This window comes from Ziziphus jujuba, chromosome 5 (assembly GCF_031755915.1).
Source record: "Ziziphus jujuba cultivar Dongzao chromosome 5, ASM3175591v1".
NCBI classification, from domain to species: domain Eukaryota; kingdom Viridiplantae; phylum Streptophyta; class Magnoliopsida; order Rosales; family Rhamnaceae; genus Ziziphus; species Ziziphus jujuba.
The window spans coordinates 22105595-22127769 of record NC_083383.1 but is presented as its reverse complement, the minus strand read 5'-3'; the positions used below and the strand labels follow the sequence as shown (position 1 = coordinate 22127769).

The 22175-nt window shown below is 26.0% G+C and overlaps 1 protein-coding gene and 1 long non-coding RNA gene across 4 annotated transcripts; both read left to right on the top strand.

The window, feature by feature from the left end:
• Positions 1-15239: 15239 nt before the first annotated feature.
• LOC125423061 (uncharacterized) lies at positions 15240-15852 on the top strand. Its single transcript, XR_007241626.2, has 2 exons — positions 15240-15467; positions 15603-15852. It is a non-coding gene; the product is annotated as an uncharacterized LOC125423061 (long non-coding RNA).
• Positions 15853-19464: 3612 nt separating this feature from the next.
• On the top strand, positions 19465-22175 carry LOC107421342 (pentatricopeptide repeat-containing protein At1g09900). Of its 3 annotated transcripts, none has more exons than XM_025074772.3 (3): positions 19465-19698; positions 19839-19911; positions 20041-22175. In XM_025074772.3, exons 2-3 carry the CDS (start codon positions 19908-19910, stop codon positions 21909-21911), a joined length of 1875 nt encoding a protein of 624 aa, XP_024930540.3. In that variant the 5' UTR covers positions 19465-19698; positions 19839-19907; the 3' UTR covers positions 21912-22175. The 3 variants fall into 3 exon arrangements, with proteins under 3 accessions (XP_024930540.3, XP_015886050.3, XP_048331845.2); XM_016030564.4 differs by having other exon boundaries at positions 19784-19911; XM_048475888.2 differs by having other exon boundaries at positions 19465-19911.

Sequence of the window (22175 nt, the reverse complement as noted above, 5' to 3'; positions counted from 1 at the left end):
TAAAAAATTGATAAAGTACGAAGATATTTTCTAGGGGTACATTTGGAAACTAACGCATTCTTTTTTTTTTTTTTTTTTTTTTTTTGGGGCTGAAAACGAACGCATTCTTTTTTAACAATGAAATTTTATGTAACCAAATAAAGTTTACGTCACGTGAAATGAGAACATGATTAAAAAGCTGATTTTACAAGTAATCGGCATAAAAATAAATAAATCCATTAGGTGATCAACCAATAGAACAAAAGGCTGGTTACTGCTTACCTATACTTTCTTTTCTCTTCGACCGCTTACTTAAGTTTCTTTTTTTCTTTTTTCTTTTTTTGTTTTTCGAAGGTTAAATATATTTTTACATTCTAAACTTTTCACTTTGTACCCCAACTTAGTTTGGTAGGAAAAAAAGAGCGGATGGATGCAAAAGTAGATAGATAAAAAATATTCAAATATATTATACTGTATATTTTTGAAATTTTTTTTTATTACAATCAAATATTATTATATTTATATTTTTATAATTTTATAAATATATCTAATTATAATTACGAAAAATTTTGAAAATATGTAGTATAATATATCCAAAAATATTAAAAATTATTTGGCATGCATAATTAAAAGGAGTGATATAATGTATTGGTTATTTACAATAATATCCTTGAGTAATAGAGAGTTGAATGATTAATTTTACAATTAAAACAATCTTTTCAAATGTAGATATGTTGGTGAAGGGAGAGTTTATTTTTTTGTTTTCCCTTCAACAATAGTATTAAAATTATTAAAATACTTATCAAATTTATTTATTAAATATTATTAAAATGTAATAATAATTAATTATTTAATTATTTAATTTATTTATTTATGTATAAATTAATATATATTATTTGATAAATGTTTTTTAAAACATTTTAATTTATATAGCATCATTGTTTAAATATGTTATAGTTAAAAAAAATTAAATCATCAAATTTATTTATCAAATATGATTAAATTATTATTAGGTTACATATTTATATAAATTAAATATGATAAAGTAAATTTTCAAATGGATAAATAAATTAATTAATTTTTTTACATTATTAATTACATTGTTTTGTAAATAAATTTAATAAATATTTTAATAAGTTTAATATTACTATTAAATCCAACATGTTAGTTTTCAATTTAAATATAATATTACTGTTTAGTTTTCATTTTAAATATAATATCACTGTTAAATCAAACATGTTAGTTTTCATTTTTTATATCAACCCAAATTAGAAAATGGATAATAAAATATATATCATCGCTAATTCATCGTCCGTTCATCTTATATGAAACTTATTAGAAAATGGATAATAAAATATAATATCATCGCTAATTCAATAAGCTAAAAAACATTCTACAATAGGGATGACAATGGGGATGCAGTGGCCACCCAGTACCTTGCCTTACCCACTAAACTATACGCCGTACTCGTCTCATTTCCCCACTTCCTTTGAAGTGAGGAAGGACACAGAAAAAAGTGAGGCAAACGCATATTCTTTGTTTCCTCACTAAAGGAAAGGAGGAAAAAAAAAAAAAATATATATATATATATATGTATATATATTTTTACTGTTATTTTATATTAATATATTTAGAGTATCATATAAATTGTATGCGTATTGTAAAATTTATATTTAATTTTAAAATATGTAAAAAAAAATTAAACTTAAATATAGATATTTAAATACAAATATAAAAAAATAAATAGAATAAAATGTATATGACTGTAGCCAATAGGACAAATTGCCATTCCTATACATTGCACCTTAAGCTACCATAGACATATATATAAATATATATATATATATATATATATAAATATATATATATATATATATATATATATATATATATATATATATATATGTTATTGAGAACAAAAGGATCCGAATTTGGAGAATTGTCCAAGCAACACTGGCTTTTACCAAAAATACCAGCTACCATTTTACTTGGTTTAATTGCCAACATCAATCAAAATTTGGATGGATGTTTTAAAAAAAAATCAAAACTTGGATGAAATGAGCCATATTTGCATGTGTCATACATTTTAATGAAAAGGTATTTTTGTACGAGAGAAATTTAAAATGGATGCAATCAAAAGATTTTTCAGTAAGCATGTGACTTGTAAACAATGGTTATTTGATATATATTTGGATGCTTTGTTATGAATTATTTAATTTTTTATTTGAAATAAACTATTTAAATGAAACTTATTGTAAGAAAACCAAATAATTTAACTAGTGGAGCGTCCAAAGAAATGCATTAAATTATTTATAATTATGTTCAAATAAAAAAATAATAATTAAAACCCCAAAAAAACTTTACTGCCCTTAAATGTGGCCCCACAAATGGTGAAATTACAAGTATCAAAGATTTGTCTTACCCCAAAAAGAAAATGTTATATAATTTTAGGTCAATGCGAATTTACAAGCCTAGCTAGTTCTAAAAAAAATGATATTACTTATTACCCGAAAAAAAAAACAATGATATTACCTCGTCCTTATAACTCTTGACTTATTAAGAAATGTATATATCATACAATAATTGGAGTGTTAGCATCCAACTCGGATTGATAGGCATGTAACTTATGTTGCTTTGAGAACCTAAATTAAAAGGGTATTTCAATTTTTCACCTTATTGTTGCATTGTGACGTGGGATTTTTGTTGTGGTGAAAACGGATTGGAAATATTTACGTCTAGGTAGCCTAAATATTATTCATAAATTTTATATAATACATGCATTGCTGGCATAATCGAGTTTGTTTTTTTCCGTCGGCAACGCACCAACTTTCTCCTCCCTAGTATTTACTTTTTGGTAGATTCCTACTTAGCATTTACATCAGCATTTTTTATTTTTTTATTTTTTTATTTTTTGCTTAAAGCATTTACATCATCATATGTGTGCATTTGTTGTTACTAATATTGTGTGATTACAATAAATTATTTTAAAAGTTAATTATATTCAAATTAAATAAAATTAATTAATAATATTATTTTTGATGAGTAAAGACTAAATATTATTGATAGTTTATTATTAATTTTATAATTTTTATTGATATTATTTAGTAATTTTGAAAAAAATCCAATAATGTATACATTTTTTTTAATTGCGTTTTATTAATATTGATCTGATTGATAAAATTAATATGTTCGGTTATATTCGAAAACTTATTTAAAACTTTTATTGTTAATAAGTATATTTTAATCTATATCATAAAAGTTTGTTAACAATTAAAAGTTTGACTTTTATATATAAAACTATTTATAGAATTCAAATTCAAAAGTATTTGCTTATTTAATTTTTTCTATCTATAGAATTTAAATTTAAATATATTTTTGGATTCCTTATAATAATTAATTTCCTTACATTAAATCCTTATAATATAATTTAATTATATTTATTATTATTAGAATTATTATTATTATTATATTTACGATATGAACATATTTTTACTTTATAAGATAATTTATTTATGGTGAATATATTTTAAGAAGATCAAATAAAAAAATCAATTTTATTATTGGAATTTATATATTATAATATTGAGATTACATTTATTACATATATGGATATGTATATGTATTACTATATAGAATGTAATCATTAATTACCATGTATAACATCTTTCTATTTCACAATAAAATCTAATTATTAAGTCCTTATAATATAATTTAATTACGTTTATTATTATTTACTTTTAGCTTGCAAGGTAATTTATTTATGATTATATATATTTTACCTTGTAAGGTAATTTATTATTTTATAGTTCAATAAATATGATAAAATAATGAAGATATTAATATATAAATTATACAAATAAGTAGATCAATGTCATTATTAATTACCATACATAAAATCTTATTATTTAACAATAAAATAAATATAACATAACAATAAAGATATTGCTATATAGATTATAAAATATATTTTTAATATTTTTATTATAACTATTTTTTTAGACATATTTTGCTTTTTAAAGTTGGCTTCTAAAAAATTTGGTACGAAGTATGTTTTGGAAACTAAAACAATAATAATTATTTTTGGACCTTTTAGATTACTGGGTTATAAAGAGGTATATAAATTGAGTTTTGAGTTTTGAGTTTTGATACTCATTATATTTTGCAGTATAATGTTTATGAAAAACAAAATTGCAACACCATAAAAATCTAATTATGGAAAGATATCTGGTTTACTTGTTGGTTTTGGGGTAAATGAGGAACATGCTTTTAGGTTTATGTCGCAGAGGAAAGTTGCATTTGCAAGGTTAATTATTATCAGGCATTAATGAAATTTTATTTTATCCTATATTTTATTATATCTTAAGTACAATTGCCTATTCTCCTATGTAGAGCATTAAAGCAAGTGAAAACTGTTATAATGTGATTCATTGAATGACTTTTTATATTGTTTTAGGTGTCGGACTTACTTTCAGAAACTAAAAAAATGCAAGAAGGAATAATGTCATTGCTAGCTTCAGTTTCACTACTTAAATTTTTTTTTTAAGTAAATTGAAAATATAAAAAATAAAATAGTATCTGAAATAAAATCATTATTTTTATTTCAATCCGAATAAAAATTAAAATATTATTTTTCAAACACAATAGATCCTAAAAAAATAATAAAAACCAATTATATTATCTAGGATAAATGCTTAATCTTCGTAAGTTATTTATTGTTCAATGCAGTTGTTGCAAAATTCGAGAATCTAGGTACCAACTGACTGCCAAAACGATCATATTGTTCTTTCTTACATGCCCTTGACCTGAATAATATCTTACATCTTCTCCTTTTTGTATTCTTATCCTTCATTATCCTCAAAAATTTGATACATAAAGGCGAATCAATAATTAGTGAGGAATCTTTTTTAGAGATTTTTGGATCTTTTCAATCAGTTTCCATAGCATATTTGATTCAGTATCGTCAACTTCAAAGAAAAATCTATAGTATGGTTCACGTTCATGCTCATGATTCAGATAATCATAATTAGGAACTATCGAAAAAAAATAATTGAAATTAAATAATAACAAATTTTTTTTAAAAAAAAAACTCTAATAACCAAAACAGAAATATAAAAGAATAAAAACCACCAAAATATGAAACATCGAAATTTTAAATAACTGAAAGATATCACTTATTAGTTTATAACAGAGTACATTTGATTTATTTGATAAATAAAATAAAATCAAAAAATTTGTTTTGAATATAAATTATTCTTTACCATGATTAGCAATTATATTATAAAATGAATATCTCAAAATTTTCAATAATAAAATAAAATAATATTATTTATGTAATTATTTTTGTGTCAAAATAAGAAGATATCTTTATTATTTTCATATAATCACATTTATATATGCAAAAATATTTAAAATACATTATATATGGAGATACATTTTAATTTATTATTTTATAAATATAATATTATATTTTTGTTCACTTTAACATTTTTGTCCTAATCAAGGTTCCTTAATCAAACATTATGTGTAATAATAAAAATATATATTTTTGGATACAATCAATTCCAATCAATTATTTCAATCTAGAACTATATATATATATATATATATATATTAGGTCTAAAATATTAATGATTTTATGCTATATTTATAGCTTAATATTTGTTAGTTTGTGTTAATTTGTTATGAAAAGATACTTAATTATATATTTTTCTTAATCTAGGTGAAAGAGGAAGAATTTTAAGAAAACAACCATAAAAATAGATTTCTTGGGTCAAATTATGGTGGGAAGCAAGATTTGAGCTCGAACGGACTAAGCATTAAAAAGATTCCAAAAAAATACCTTGAAGATTCTATAAAGATTCTATCAGGAATTTCATTATGGAAGTGGGATGTCATATGAATCATCACGATCTGAAGATTTCAAATATCACATTATTTTTTAATTTCGAGGTTTGAGCAAAGAGTTATCGTTATTTAAAATTTGGAATTTATAAAAAAGAATATTTTTGGAATTTATAAAAAGGAATATTCTACTTAAATCTCTATCATTGATCAAAAAAGGGAATTAAGGCAATTTGAGAGTCAAGATAAAAACAAGTGACAGTAATTGGTTAATTTATCATTAATGAGGCACATGTCATGTCACATGCTTCATTAAGGATAAATTAGGCTAATTAACTATTTTTTTTAGAAAGAATTAGAGAAAAGAAAAGTAGTAGAGAGCAAATAATATCATTTTTCCTTTTTACACATGAAATTCATCTAACCCTCTTGATAGCCTAAAAAAGATATATTCCAAAACTCCCACATTGAAAATAAAGAGAGAAAATGGTTCTCAAGATCCTATATATATAGCCCCCACCACATTTAAGAAAGAGATACAAGTTTAAAGAGTTATTTAAGAGCTTTTAGGAGGCTTAAATAGAAATAAACCAAATTTTGGGAGTTTCTAAGGTTCTCTTAAGAGTTATAGGGTTTTAAAGTGTTAGAGTTTTAGAAGAACAATTGGAGCTTTTGAAGGAGGATTTCTTCAATAGTTTTTATTCTCATCTCTTTCTATTTAATTGTGAACATTATTGTTTTTTTTTTTTTTTTATAATTATGGATGTTGAAATTATTTTTGCCATGAACTAATTTCATAGCTAAGGTTATAATATAGCCCTAACTATGAAGGTCTAATTATTTTAATATATGTTACATTTTATTTAATTATTAATATGTTTTGTTAATAAATTATTGGTATGTTTAATGCTTTCATAGACCGGAAGGAATGAATGATTTTAATAATATTTGAGCTTGAAAAAGGATAATATTATGGATCTCCAATGATTTACATGAATGCATAATTGATTGGAAAATAATTATGTCTCATGCTATATTATTTGCTTAATCTATGCTTAATGAATTTACATGATTTAATTTATAGGCCGAAAGGAATAAATTAGATTCTGTGAATATTATCAATTGTGAGTGAAAACTATTTTTGATTAATTTTGTGATTAAGTATGGTTAACAAAATTACTAGTTAATTAAATTCACATATTTAAGTAATTAAATTGGAATAGTTAGTGGTGAAATCAAATGCCCTAGTATTCATAATTATTAAACTCACTCTCTTACTTGAAATTGATCTAATTTTAATTTCTTTTTTTTGTTTAATTTAGTTTATTTAATTTTCAATTGTCATCTAAATTGCTAGTTGAAATATTACCAAAACATAATTATCTTTGATACTTAATTCTTAATCTCTTGAGTACAACAACCCTATTTTTCCACTTTATTACTTGAAAACGATTCGTGCACTTGCGAGTTGATTTTACACATCAATACATATGCACTTTATGTTATATATAATATTATAATATTAAAACTATATTTTTTTTTATAAAACCAATTAAAGGTTAAAAAATTCATATTCTTAAATAGTTGCTTTATTTGGTACTGATTGATATTTTGATACGATCATAAATAATAAGGAGAAACGGAAATAAATTTTTTATTGATGATTTTAGAGGAAAATTAAATAAATAATCTGATGATACATGATATTTTTTACTGACTATTCAGTTTTTATATATTATATAGATACTTGTGGACACTCTTTCTTGTTAGTTGATTAGGTCCAATGGTTCCTCATTGCTACCCAACAAAATAAATAAACAACTAAAAAAATGATTCTGATAACTTTTTTAAGGATAAAATTGAAAAACCACCTTTATTTTTAAAACTTATAATTTTCTTTTTTCAGGACAACTTTATTAACATTACAAAAGTTGATAGGTGTATTATAATTTTGATAATTTTTTAAAATTTCAGCAACACTTATTAACAAAATATTATAAATATCCTTAAATACTTAAAAAAAAATGATTAGATACACTACGCACTCTCATCCTTTTTACAATCATATATATATACTCATCTCTTTTACAATTTAGAAAAAAACAAAAACTCTAATCATAATTGATGATTTGGGTAAAAAAAAAAAAAAAAAAAAAAAAATCCTAACAATGAAGTTTAATGAGATGACAAATAAAAAAGAAAGATTGATGACTCATCCATTTTAATGTTGAAAATGTAAGTAATTAGGTGTTTTGTTTTATTAAAATTGATTTTCCATCTTGTCACATTTTTCTTTTCTTCATTCTTCACATTTTTCACTAGATTTCTCAATGAGTGATTGTCTGATTTACATATATCAGTGTGGTATTTATTCAATATGTATAACTTCTTGTAGCATATGTTCAAGTTCTATAGACGGGAAGAATATAATCGTTCATTAAACATATATCACAAGCATTACAATTGTCCAAATTATATATATCACACAATTGGAAATTAATTTGAAAACACAAAAACATACATCTGGATTCTATAAACTAGATGAATATATGTTATCCAGTGAATGTAGACCATTTGAAAACATAAAGAATATAAGTCTGGGCTTAATTGGACGAATATATGACGTTTGATAAACGTATACCATGCACAATACCATCATCTAGATTGTATGTATCATGCTACTGGAGATTAATTTGAAAACATTAAACATATGTCCAAGTTCTATAAACTAGAACAATATACGTCATTTAGTAAATGTATATCATGTGTACCATTATTGTCCATATTATATGTTGTAAACTAATTTTAAAACATAAGTAGATATGTATAGGTTATATAAGTTGGTCGACAAAAAGATACTAAATAACCCTATACTATCTAGTTTACATATATCGCATATTTGGAGATTGATGAAATTTTTCTAAAATTTTTCACGTGTACCACTATTGTCCACATTATATATTGTAACTAATCTAAATACATAGGTAGACATATCTAGGTTATATAAGCTGGCCAATAAAAAGATACTGAACAATCCTATACTGTCTAGTTTACATATACCGTGTATTTGGAGATTGATGAAATTTTTCTGAAATTTTTCAAATGTTTGTTTGGATACAATACATTTTGGTGTAGGTTGTCATGTTAGAAGGAAAAGGATACAATACATATATTCTTCTTTGTTTCTTATATTTTGTAAAAGGGAAAAGGCATATACGATCAACAATGAAATTCTCCACTAAGTAAGCAATATTTGTTTAAAATGAATGGCTTTCAAATATATTTTACATAAATCTTAAGTGACGGATATTATTTTACATAAATAAATTTTACATAACCTTACGTTGACTGTTCTAACAGTAAATAAAAATAAATAGCAAATAATACAAGTACGTATTAAAGATAAATGTGGGTGGATGCGGAGTACTAGTAGACTACTTTATTGGAAAAGTTAACTGATATCCAATCACAAATCATCTGAGTGTAGAAATGTAATGGCTCAAATGTAAAATAGTTATTTTTTTAACAGCTGAGATCTTTTTAAAGCAGTTGGTTTTAGGATTTGAAAGAACTTTAGAATTAAGCATGCTCTAGTAAGAGTAATTATAGGATAGGTAACATCTTGGTAAGTTTGAACAAACCCATATCATGAAGAGCGTAGTGAATAAATGAAGACAATATTAATAGTGCAAGAGAGTGGAGCGCTACAGGAAAAGAGCGGTGAATTCCACAAGCTCATGCAAACACTTCGCTTTCTCCTCTCTAACATTCTACTTCTAATTTTTTTTATGTGATTTTAATTTCTCAACTAATCAAATTGAAAGGAATATTCAAAGATTTTTTTTTTAAAAAAAAAAAAGGAAAGGAAAAAAAAGAAAAAGAAAAACATAATCAGGTTCATTAATGAACATGGAAGGTAGAGTGTAAAGAATAGAGGGATGATGAATTGATGATGGCACCGATGATAGAATGACAAGATTGAAGTTTAAAAAAAAAAAAAAAAAAAAAAGCAAATTCACTTCATATCTTGCAAAAACCCACACCAATTTCAAATAAAAAGATTAATTGGGAAGGTAAAAAGCATAAGAATACCTTGAAGAGTTTTAAACCACTCGTAAAAGAACACTCAATTTATATAGAAAAACAATTTCGGCTTTTCGATTCAATTTGATTGGCTTTGTTGAACCCTAATCCTAAACAAACTCTAACCCCAAATGAAGGAATAGGTTGGCTTCATCAAGTTCGAACCGTAACCAAATACATCGATCTTTGTTTGTTTTATGATTCTAAAATTGACTGCTTTTAATTTATTGAGGGTATTTAGGAAAATTGTGGCTTGTAGAGTAATTAGGTTTTATTTTAAGTCATTAACGGTAAAAAAGGTATAAATTATTAGTATAGCTAGCAAATAAAAAGTTTCAATGTGGGTAGAATGTAGTGCATTTAGCAACTTTTATAGTCTAAATGAAATATCCATTTAATCTAAAATGATCTTCACACCTCAAAAACTCAACTCCTTTTTTTTTTTAAATAATAATAATAATAATAATAAAATAGAGAGCACAATGTCTCAAATTTTGAAGGAAAAATTCAATTTTTTTAATGATCCTATATAGTTTTTTTTTTAAAAAAAAAGAAAAAGGAAAAATGAAGCAAAGAGCACACTTTAAAGGCACGATATAGTTATTTTTGATAAAATAGAAATATCTATTTATAAAAATAAAAAAGAAAAAAGAAAAGAATAAATATTTCTATGAGAAGATTTTTTTGCAATTTCAAACAACTATAAACAGTCTTTTAAATAATAAAGTTACCAAAAGCCTTTTAGTTATCCAACTTTTCCTTCTTTAATCAAAAGCCATTGTGCATAAAGTAGTAGACGATAATGATAAAAAAAAAAAAAAAATAGTTATTTAATCAGTGACAGTAATGAAAATTATCAAAAAGAATTGAAAAATTAACCAACAAAATTTGAGAGAGAGAAAGAGAATGGGAGATCTATATGCCTTCGACTTTGTTGGAGTTCTCAGTGATATCTGTGGAGAGAGCTCTCTATGCTATCAGGGTGTGTTTTTTATATTCGAGTCCTTGTATCTCTTATATAGCTGTAATTACCTAATTATTCTAAACACGTAAATGAGGGAAGAAGAAAAGTTCTTTTTTTTTTTTTTTTAATCTTTTTCTTATTGAAGGAAAGAAGTTTCTATAAAAAAACAAATATACATATATATAAAATAAATTCTAAAATCATTGAGAAATAAATGGTAGTTTAGGTAATTGAATCATTGGTAAAAATTAATTAAACATCAAATTTTATAGTTGTTTATATATTTTTGATATAGAATAATCAATATATATTTAAATATATTTTAAATATGATAAGGATATATACCTTGAAATGGAAAAATATAAATTCAAAATTTTTTTAAAGGATTAATTATCTTTTAAAATAAAAAAATATTCTTATGAAATAAATAATTTAAAATTTAAAATATATCAAATATAAAAATTATTAATCCTATAAAATAATTATTATCTTTCTATATTTGTTTCGTACACCAAGCGTGCATTAATATATTTTTAAGGGGGTGTTTGAAAATTGCAAACACACTTCAAAATATCTAATAATCAAGAGTATTTTTATCAAAATAGTGTTAGAATTGATGGTCAAGGTAAGAGGGAGGATAATTAGTGAGGTATTGGTACCCTTCCAATTAGATACTGACCTATGAAGCAGTTCATTTTCCAATATAGATGATGTAAATGTACATTTTACATGAGGATATTTTCTCTCCGATCGAAAATAAAGCCCCATGGGGACTGGTGTAAGCTCATTTGACTTAAAATTTTATATCTCCCAAAATAAAGAAAAAAAAAACTTCAAATTCAATTATTGAAGCCGAAAAAATAAAAAAGAAAAAAAAAAGGTTATTAATATGTTAAAATTTTGAATTATATTAATTAACTTTTATATTAGTTGGTCATGATGAATATATAATTTTTTATTGGCAGGTTTTTTAAAATTGTGTCTTTGCACTCATGAAGGTAACACGTACATGATATTAACATGCAAGTTCCTTCTCATAAATCAATAATCTAAATTTTTATGAATAAATTGAAATGAAATAGCTATCCTTTGTTAATTCACGAAGACAGAATATTAGCTTGCGTTATATTTTTTTATGTATAATATTGGAATGTTTATTCTTAATTGCTTGCGTTAAATGTGGATGCTGCTGTATCTTGTCTTTCGGTGGGCATGGTTATTATCACTTGTAATTCCAAAAGGGTCATGATGATTGTTGCCGTTATTCCCTTTCGGCTTCGTCGCTTCCGTTTTAACTGCGGAACTGACGGCGATGTGGGAGGGTCTTGTGCTTGGTTTGGAGTAGGGTCTCCTGCAAGTGATTCCCAGGGTGATGTAAATCTGATTGCCAATACTCACAATTATATTAGTTCGGACGTGTTTTTGGCAAATGACAAAAGGAGGATGTTGCAATCTACTAATAGTATTTCTTGTTGTTAAATTTCCAATACAAACTGTTTTTTTTTTAAAAAAAAAAAATCAAATTTTTATAAATATTATTGATATTTAATAAATTTTTTTTATCAAAATTGACATTATTAATATGTATTTTTACTTTTTAATTCCTTTTAAATAATTAAGCAAATAAAAATAAAAAATTCATATTCAACAAATAATGTTCAAAATTACACTAGATAATTCCTCCTATTATATTTTTGAAGAAAATTTGTATCACAAATTGCAAGTCTACATGCTCATTATTATTATTTTTACAATAATAAATTAATATTTGTATAAATATTATAAAGTAAATACAAATTAGAATATAAATAAAAATTGAAAGATATATTTTTCTGCAAACTCAATTATCAAATATTCATATTGTTGTCATATTAATAATTATGTATAAAATTATCAATAAGATATATATTTTAATAATTATTTTTCATATTTCATATTTTTAAATAAAAATAAAAAAAATATTAATAATTTTCAACCAGGTAGAAGCTTTTTATGGTATTGAAATGGCATTATAAAATATAATATAATTAAAATAATTATTTTATATATTTTAATTAATAAATAATTTTATCAAATATGTTTTTTTTTCGTATTTTTATTAATAGTTATATATTTATCATCATTAATACTTATTATAAATTGATTGAGTAAAACAAATATAATAATAATTTAATATTTTTACAATTTTATAATCAATTTGATAATTAATTGATTAAATAAGTTAATAATAAAATTTCAATAAAAAATTTTATTTTTTTAAATAAATTTCCATAAGCTTTCATTATTTTTAATAAGTATTGAACATCTAATTTTTTCATTAATACCAAAATCTTAAACTTGTTTTTAACCTATAGTTTAAAAAATCGAAACTCTTTTGGGAAATTTCCTAGAAATTTTCATTTTTCTAACATATAGAAAAAAAATTTAGCTTTAAAGTGGAAATAGATATAATTTTATAATATCCACTGAAAGTTCTAATAGTTCTTTATAATTTTTATGGAAATTTGTGTAATAATATATATCAAATCTTTCAAAATTTGATTAAAAAATCTGTAATTTCCATAAATGTTTCTAAAATTTTTATAAAAATTTCAAAAATATTAATGATTTTTTCTAAAAAAATTTTATCAAAAAATGTTATAAATATTATTAATATTTAGTAAAATTTCTCACCAAATTAACATTAATGATATAATATACATACATATATATATATATACCTTTTAGTTGTCTTCGAATAATTAAGCAAATAAAATTAACAAATTCACATTTAATAATAATATCCAAAATCATATTAAACAAGTCTACCTATCATAGTTTCAGAAAAAAATTAGTATCACAAGTTATAAATCCGCCTATTCATTATTATATTCTTTTTACAATAATAAATTTAATATTTATATAAATAAATTAAATAAAAATTAGAACATTGACAAAAATTGAAAAATATGCACAAAATATATTATTTGCAAACACAGTTGTTAGATATTTATATCGCTGTCATATTAATAATTACATACAAATTTATCAAGAAAATATATTTTTTAATAAGTACCTATTACATTTTATATTTTAAAATGAGATTAAGGAAGAGATCAACAATTTTCAACCATTCTGGAATTTTTTATAATATTAAAATAATATTTATGAAATATAATATAACCGTAATAATTGTTTTATATATCTCAATTAATAAATAATTTTATCAAATATGTATTTTTTGTATTTTTTATTTATAATAGTATATTTATTACTATTTATGCTTATTTATGAATCGATTGATTAAGTGAAATATAATATTCATTTAAGATTTTTGTAGTTAATTCGATAATTAATTAATTAAATAAGTTATAACTAAAGTTTCAATATAATTTTTAAAAAAATAAATTTACACCATTTTCAATTATTTTTTATGAGTTTTTATAGTCAATTTATATTTCTATATTTTAAATTTTTAATATTTATCAATGTCGAAATTTCGAACGTTGTTTTAACCTCTATATCATAAATGATTTTTGAGCTCAGATAAGAAAATTATTATTCTTTTTTTAACAGCAAAACTATGGGTTATGAGTTATGATCTAAAGGTGTTGCAAGCAACCACGCTTCAGTTCTCCCTTATAGACAAAATAAATAAATAATAAAAAAAGATTATATTAAACATCTTTATAAAAAAAAATAAAATGAAAAAAAAAAAAAAAAAAACTCTCCCTTCCCCTTGTTGTAATAAGAAAAAGAAAAAAAAAACACGAAATAATCCTTTCCACCCTAGTGTTGTAATTAAAAAAAAAAAAAAAAGAAAGAAAGAAAGGACCCTTACTTTCCAAACCATACTTAAATGGAAGCATTATTATTATTATTATTATTTGTTTACAACTTTGCAAATGATGGATCTTTTTACCCAAATTTAAGATTTAAACTATGAATCTAAAAATGTATTTTTAATAGTTTTAGTACTGAACAAAATTTAAAACCACTCTTGTTAAAGTATAAAATAGCTAAAAACAAATTAATTATAACTCAAAAACTTATATTCAATTGATATGAAATGATATATTATAGTGATTTATAAAACAATTATTATGTAAAAATAACTTACAGAATGTATCATCACAGGATATAATTCAAGACAATTGGTTTTAAGATTAATATCTCTAATAATAAAGTGACGAATATTGCCATCAATAATTCGAAAAGTAAAAATAAATAAATATAATTATTTTCTTAGTTTAGGACCTTTTTATAATGATAGAATCTGTAATTTTGTATTTTTGATATTATATTTGTTTTTCGTTAATATATATTTGTTTTCAATTTGAATTTTCCCAATAAAAGGCTAATTACATAATACACCATTGCATTTTTTGTGGTTGTATCAAAATGGTTTCTGCACGTTTCTTTAAGCAATTTTGTTAAACTCAACGGGAAAAAAAAAAAAAAAAGTGATTTGTCACCATTAATCTTGGTCATCAATAGAATTCATATTTCTTTTAACAAGTCTGAAATGTAAGGGTATGTGGAATTTTAATCGGATTTCAGGGCGGAGATACGGTAGATTTTTTCTATTGTGGATCAGGGAGTGGGTCAGGGACTGGGAGAGGTATTTCCGCTATATATTTTATATTTAATTATATTTCAATATAACTATAATATTAATATTAAAATTAGATATTTATCTTTTCCTTAATTTTAGCTCACCCATCGATCTCACTCTTTCTGCTTCTATTCCTTCTAGTTTCTCTCCTCTTCACTCGAACCCAGACTGTACCAATGGTGGATGGCTTCACATATACATGATGAGCGTCTCAGCAACATCTATTTTCTTTTCTTTCCCAAATCAACGGTGATACAAACGAGGACTTCGCTATCTAATTCCAAATCCAATCATTCTACATTGGCCGACAGCGATAATGATGACTCTCCCTATAATTTTAGTTTGTGAGATAGCTGTGATTTTCACATCTTATCTGTGAAATATATATATATATATATATATATATATAAAAGAGAATTGTATGATGCCGATGGTCCTGTGAAATATATATTGATTTTGATATGTTAATTTTGAATGCATCCATATACAGATTATTTGTACCGTAAAATTTTTTTATATATATAAATTTATGTTGATGTGGGAATTGTATTATGTTATTGATCAAATTGAAACATGTGTTGCTTTGCTTTTTAAGCTATGGATTGCGATTAGGAATTGATGAAGATGAATGAGTAGAACGACATTGATGCAATTTTAGAAACTTTTGGAAAACAAAATATGTATTAATCGGGCAAATAGGTGGGGAATTAAGATTCCCGACCCGCCGGCCTCCTCATAAATAGGGAGATGGTGTATATAAAGTGCAACGGAGCAGGAAATAGGGGAGGGCACCCCGTTGCCATCCTTACCAAAATAATTTATTTTTCTAAATTAGATTTTTAAAATAAAAAAAATTGATATTCAATAATTGTGATCTGGAATGATAAATAGTAAAATTTTGAAAATATCAAATTAATTATTTTATTATAAATTGTTATCAACTTTTGATAAATTTTGTCATCAAAGTTTGGTAAGGTCTTATGTGGCAGATTATTGTTACACTAGCATTTTAAAAATTAAAAAATATTGCCAAAAGTACAATAATTTCACAGTAAAAAGATGAATTGAGTCAAGAATTTATATTTCTGTTTTATAATTTTTTAAATGTTCACGTAACATTGATATGTCATATTTCAGAAAGAAAAGGAAAACAATGACATATCATACAGCATATTTTGCAAAGCTTTGGTGTTAAAGTTCATCGAAAATCAGTAAAAAATTGTAATAGATAAACTTATTTGACAAATTTATTATTATTTTTTTTGTTCTAATGCGGGGTTGAAATTATTTAAAAATGTGCAGACCCATTTGGACACAATCCCGATATGTATTCATTTATAAGGCTACGTCATCCATGACATATACCTTCAAAAAATATGTATATTTTCTAATCAAAATTTTTTTTAAAAAAAAAGTCTACCACCAATAAGTGAGTAGGTTTTATAATGTGGCTCAATGTGTGAATAAAGCCTCGACACGTATCCGATCCTAGGACCTCATCTTGTGATTTTTCAAATGTCCTCCCAAGCTATTATTATATAATATTTGTAGAACTTTCAGTTCTAAACAAATTATAAAATATATATATTTTTTTCATAAAATAATATATTACCAACCAAGAAAAATGTAACCCTACCGAACCCCATGGACACGTGTCGACTGTTAGTGCTTCGTCCTATTGTACCTTCACTCAACAATGATAAAGGGACAAAGATATTCGGGTCAATCAGAGAAGATATTTCCTAGGGTTCCTCCGAAGCCAATGCATTATTTTAATTTCTAAGAACAATTGAGAAAGCGAATTTACCTATAAAAAAAAAAAAAATGACAAATTGAGAAACATACAAAATGGTCAATAAAAAAGTTGATTTCATCATTTGATTTAAATACACTGCTGAATGGGTAAAATCTGACAAATCCAAATAAACCAACCTAGGAAAATCTACCGATGGAAGAAAAAAGGCTTATCAAACAGTACTTTTCATTGAAATACTTTCTAACAATAATATTTTTTTTCTTTTTCAGTTTTTTATACCAAGACAATTTTATTTTTTTGCAGTTTATTTTCTGTACGAATTAACATAAACAATCTTTGAAGTACGTAAAAGGTGAATCATTAATTCAAAACTTTCATACTATTAATTTTTTGACTGTTAAATTATATTAACATAATTTCTATTTCTTTTATACCATTTTTTAAGAAAGTAAAACCTAAGCTAAAATGTTAAGTTGTGAAGATTTTGAACTCATGTTAAACTATTTATAAACGGATATGTTAATGCAAATTCCATACTTGAGGGATAAAGTGCAAATGTATTGAATCTACAGGGTGTGAGTGCAAAAAAAGAACATTTTAAGAAAAAAGTATAATTAAATTTCATTTAATTGGGACCCAATTTGGTCAACAAGTGGCATAATTACGTGTACAAGAAAAAATATTAAAAATATTGTCCGGAGGAAAACAGTGTCTTTTTGATGTCTAGAGCCAATTAATCTAATCCCAACAGAAAAGGTGATATTATCTCCTTCCTATAAGATCAGTATCATACCTTATTATGGAGATAGTTTTTTATACAGAGAACGGAATCCTATTCAAATTGATACGAAAAACTACTAAGATTGTGGTCTATTATTTTTTTATATGCAACCTTTTACGTGTCAAGCTGCATACAAAACCTCACATAAAAGGGAATTTCATTTTCCCTTCTAATTGTTGAAGGGTGACATGAAACTGTATTTTATTTTTCTTTGATCATGGTGATATGAATCTATGGAGTGGCAATTTGGGATTGGTTTTTCTTTTCTTGCGTATCCTAAATTTACCCAGAAAGATTTACAACAAATGCATCGCTGGCGCAATTGAGTGTTTCTGTCGGCATTGCTCCAAAATTCTCCTACCAGGAGTTGCATCGAATGTATTTACCTAAAAAAACACAAGAGTTGCCCTGAATGCATTGTAAATGCCAGTATAATTGTGTTTTTATTTTATTTTATTTTATTCTATTTTAAAAAGTTAGGTCGAAATGGTCAAGTCAAGGTCCAAATGGTGAACAAATTTTTCATTCAAACTCTTTGAAAATTCACAATGGATGGATGCACCTGAATTCTTACAACAAATTTCTCCCATTTTATATTTCAAACTGATTACTTTACAGTTTAAATTGTAAATATGAATGGTTTATTAATTAATCCAATTTCATTTGACCTTTGCTTGCTTATTTATTAGGGTGTGCGTACATTAGGTTTGGTTCCATTTGTAAATCGAATGAAAATATTCGGTGGATCGGTTATTGGGTAGTTCAATTTTAGACTTGTCTTAATTTTGGGCCATGGCTTCATTTTGGATTGATCATCTTTTATTGGCTAGTTTCCTTTTTATCTCAATTTTAGACCTCATTTTACAGATTTTTTTTTTTTTTTGGGCTAAAATACCTTTAAAAAAATTTTACATGGTCAGTTTTGGTGATTAATGGTTGGGGTTAATATCATCTAGACCTTGTGGTTCATCCCTACTGTATTACTATGTGATTTGAAACATGTAAGAAATATCGAGATAGAATTACTAAAAAAAAAAAAATTCCATTACCTAAGAATTTCTCTTAAAAAATTTACTTTTTTTAACGTTAAAAAAATAACTTTGATATTTAAATCATCCATTAAAAGATGTGAATTATTGAGAAAATATTTCACTTAGGTCTTTTCAATTTTGTTTTAATTAAAATTAAATTTATATTTCTAAAAACTTATATTCACGATTCATTTATTAATATTTATTAGTTAAGTTTTACAATTAAAAATTATAAATATAATTATAATAAAACCGAATTGGTTTACCTTTAAATTAAAATCCAATTTAGGTATGGATTGGCATATGGACCATGGGAACTTTAGTTTGGACCTTTCAGCTGGGCTATTTTTGGGCCTCGGATGTAAAATCAGTAGGCTCAAACAAACTATTATCATTATGAGGCCTCATTAGCAATCAAGTTTCACTTCCAAACCTCCTCCTCCAATACCCTCCCTCAACCCCGCGCTAACAAATCTTGCAGAAACCCATAAGAAGACGGAGAGCGGATAAGCAAAACGCCCCTCCCACTACCTCATCTTCAAAATCGATGCTTTTATTATTTTTGTTATTTTCATTTCACTACTTCGAAAGGAAAACAGCTTCTGGTTAAGACGTTCTTTTTCTCTTTTTCATTCATTCATTCCATTACAGAAGCTCTGGAAAATCTCAGTAAGTTTTTCCTTTGTTCCTGAATATTATATATATATATATATATTAGTATTATTTATGGTATTTATGCACAAGTGAAAAACAGAAGCTCAATGGGATAAGCCAGAGTCTGATCGTGGATTGCTGCGTTTCACTGACAGACCAACTTTCTTGTTTTTCCCCGGTTGCTCTTTTCTTACATCTTCTAAGCTACCAAAAGGAAAACACTCATGGGTAAGCTTTCTCTTTCTTATCTAAACCCCACAGTAGACAAACTCTGAAAGGAACCTCCTTTCTTCTTTGGTCAGTTTTCCTTTAATCATGGATTTTTAAGCATTGGTTTTGGTATTTATGCACGAGTAGGAGTGATCATGGATTTTGTGGTTCCTACAAAGCAAACCCCTGACGGGTTTTACTCATTTCATAAACCTTGTTGGGGGAGTAGAAGAAAGTGTGGTAGAATTGGAGCTAGGCTTAGTGATAAGGTTAGTAGTGTGGAAATTAATTATTCAGTGCTCTCCTTGGGCTGCAATGCTCGGGTTCTTCTTCTGTCTGACACCACTCAGTTTAGAATACATGAAGATTCTTGGAAGCTTAGGCGAAAGCCAGTTCTTGCTGTTTCTAAGTTTGAAACCTTTAGTTCCAATGGTAAATTTCAACATTTTGAGAAAAGTTCTCATGATCATCTGAACGGTACAAGTTTCTCTTCGAATCGTATGCATTCTTCACAGGGTTTTGAGGAATTTGAGAGTAATAATCAGCTTCGGCGATTGGTGAGAAATGGGGAATTAGATGAAGGGTTTAAGTTTCTCGAGAGCATGGTTTACCAGGGTGATATTCCTGATATTATAGCTTGTACTAGTTTAATTCGCGGGTTTTGTAAGACTGGAAAGACTCGGAAGGCCACCCGGGTTATGAACATTTTAGAAGAATCCGGTGCTGTTCCTGATGTTATAACATATAATGTTCTGATCAGTGGCTATTGCAAGTCTGGGGAGATTGATAATGCTTTACAGTTGCTGGATCGAATGAGTGTTGCTCCTGATGTTGTTACTTATAATACAATTTTGCGCAGTCTGTGTGATAGTGGGAAATTGAAGCAAGCCATGGAAGTTCTTGATTGGCAGTTGCAGAGGGAGTGCTATCCAGATGTGATTACATATACCATATTGATTGAAGCAACTTGTAAGGAAAGTGGTGTTGGGCAGGCAATGAAACTCTTAGATGAGATGAGGAATAAAGGATGCAAACCTGATGTGGTCACATATAATGTTCTTATCAATGGGATTTGCAAGGAAGGAAGGTTGGATGAAGCAATCAAATTCTTACATAACATGCCATCATATGGTTGCCAACCTAATGTAATTACCCATAATATTATTTTGCGTAGCATGTGTAGCACTGGGAGGTGGATGGATGCTGAAAGGCTGTTAGCTGAGATGGTTCGGAAAGGTTGTTCTCCTAGTGTTGTTACTTTTAATATCTTGATAAACTTTTTGTGCAGAAAGGGTTTATTGGGTCGAGCACTTGACATTTTGGAGAAGATGCCTAGGCATGGTTGTACTCCAAATTCCTTGAGTTACAATCCGGTGCTTCATGGTTTTTGCAAAGAGAAGAAGATGGACAGGGCAATTAAGTATTTGGATATAATGGTGTCTAGGGGCTGTTATCCTGACATTGTGACTTACAATACGTTGCTCACAGCGTTATGCAAAGATGGGAAGGTTGATGTTGCGGTGGAGATACTAAATCAGCTGAGCACCAAGGGTTGCTCTCCTGTTTTAATCACCTACAATACAGTGATAGATGGTCTTTCAAAAGGGGGCAAAACAGAACGTGCGATTGAACTTTTGGATGAGATGCAGGGAAAGGGTCTCAAGCCTGATATCATCACGTATTCTTCACTTGTGGGAGGACTTAGTAGAGAAGGAAAGGTTGATAAAGCAATTAAGTTTTTCCATGACTTGGAAAGATTGGGTATCAAGCCCAATGCTATCACCTTCAATTCTATAATGTTGGGACTTTGTAAGGCTAGGCAAACTGTTCGTGCAATTGATTTTCTGGCATATATGATATCCAAAGGATGTAAACCTACAGAAGCTACATATACCATTCTCATTGAAGGCATAGCTTACGAAGGCCTAGCGACAGAAGCCTTGGAGTTATTAAATGAGCTGTGCACTAGAGGGCTTGTGAAGAAAAGTTCTGCAGAACAGGTGGCAGTCAGGATGTAACTCATGATGCATTTTGGTCTTCTGCTTGCATTGTAGGTCACTGGTATCTCCTTGGATTTTGTTAGCCCTCATTTTTCCAATACTTTCTGTTTCCTAGGAGTCTATATCGTGTTTACTGATTTTCTCTAATGATGAGGGAAATCCAAAATCAATTTTTTCAGTTCATGTATCTTTATCTCCACCCTTACCTAGTGGTACCTTTATCTCTGATGAATGCTTTGTTTTCTATCAATTATTGAGGTTAACATACTTGTTCTAGTTCTA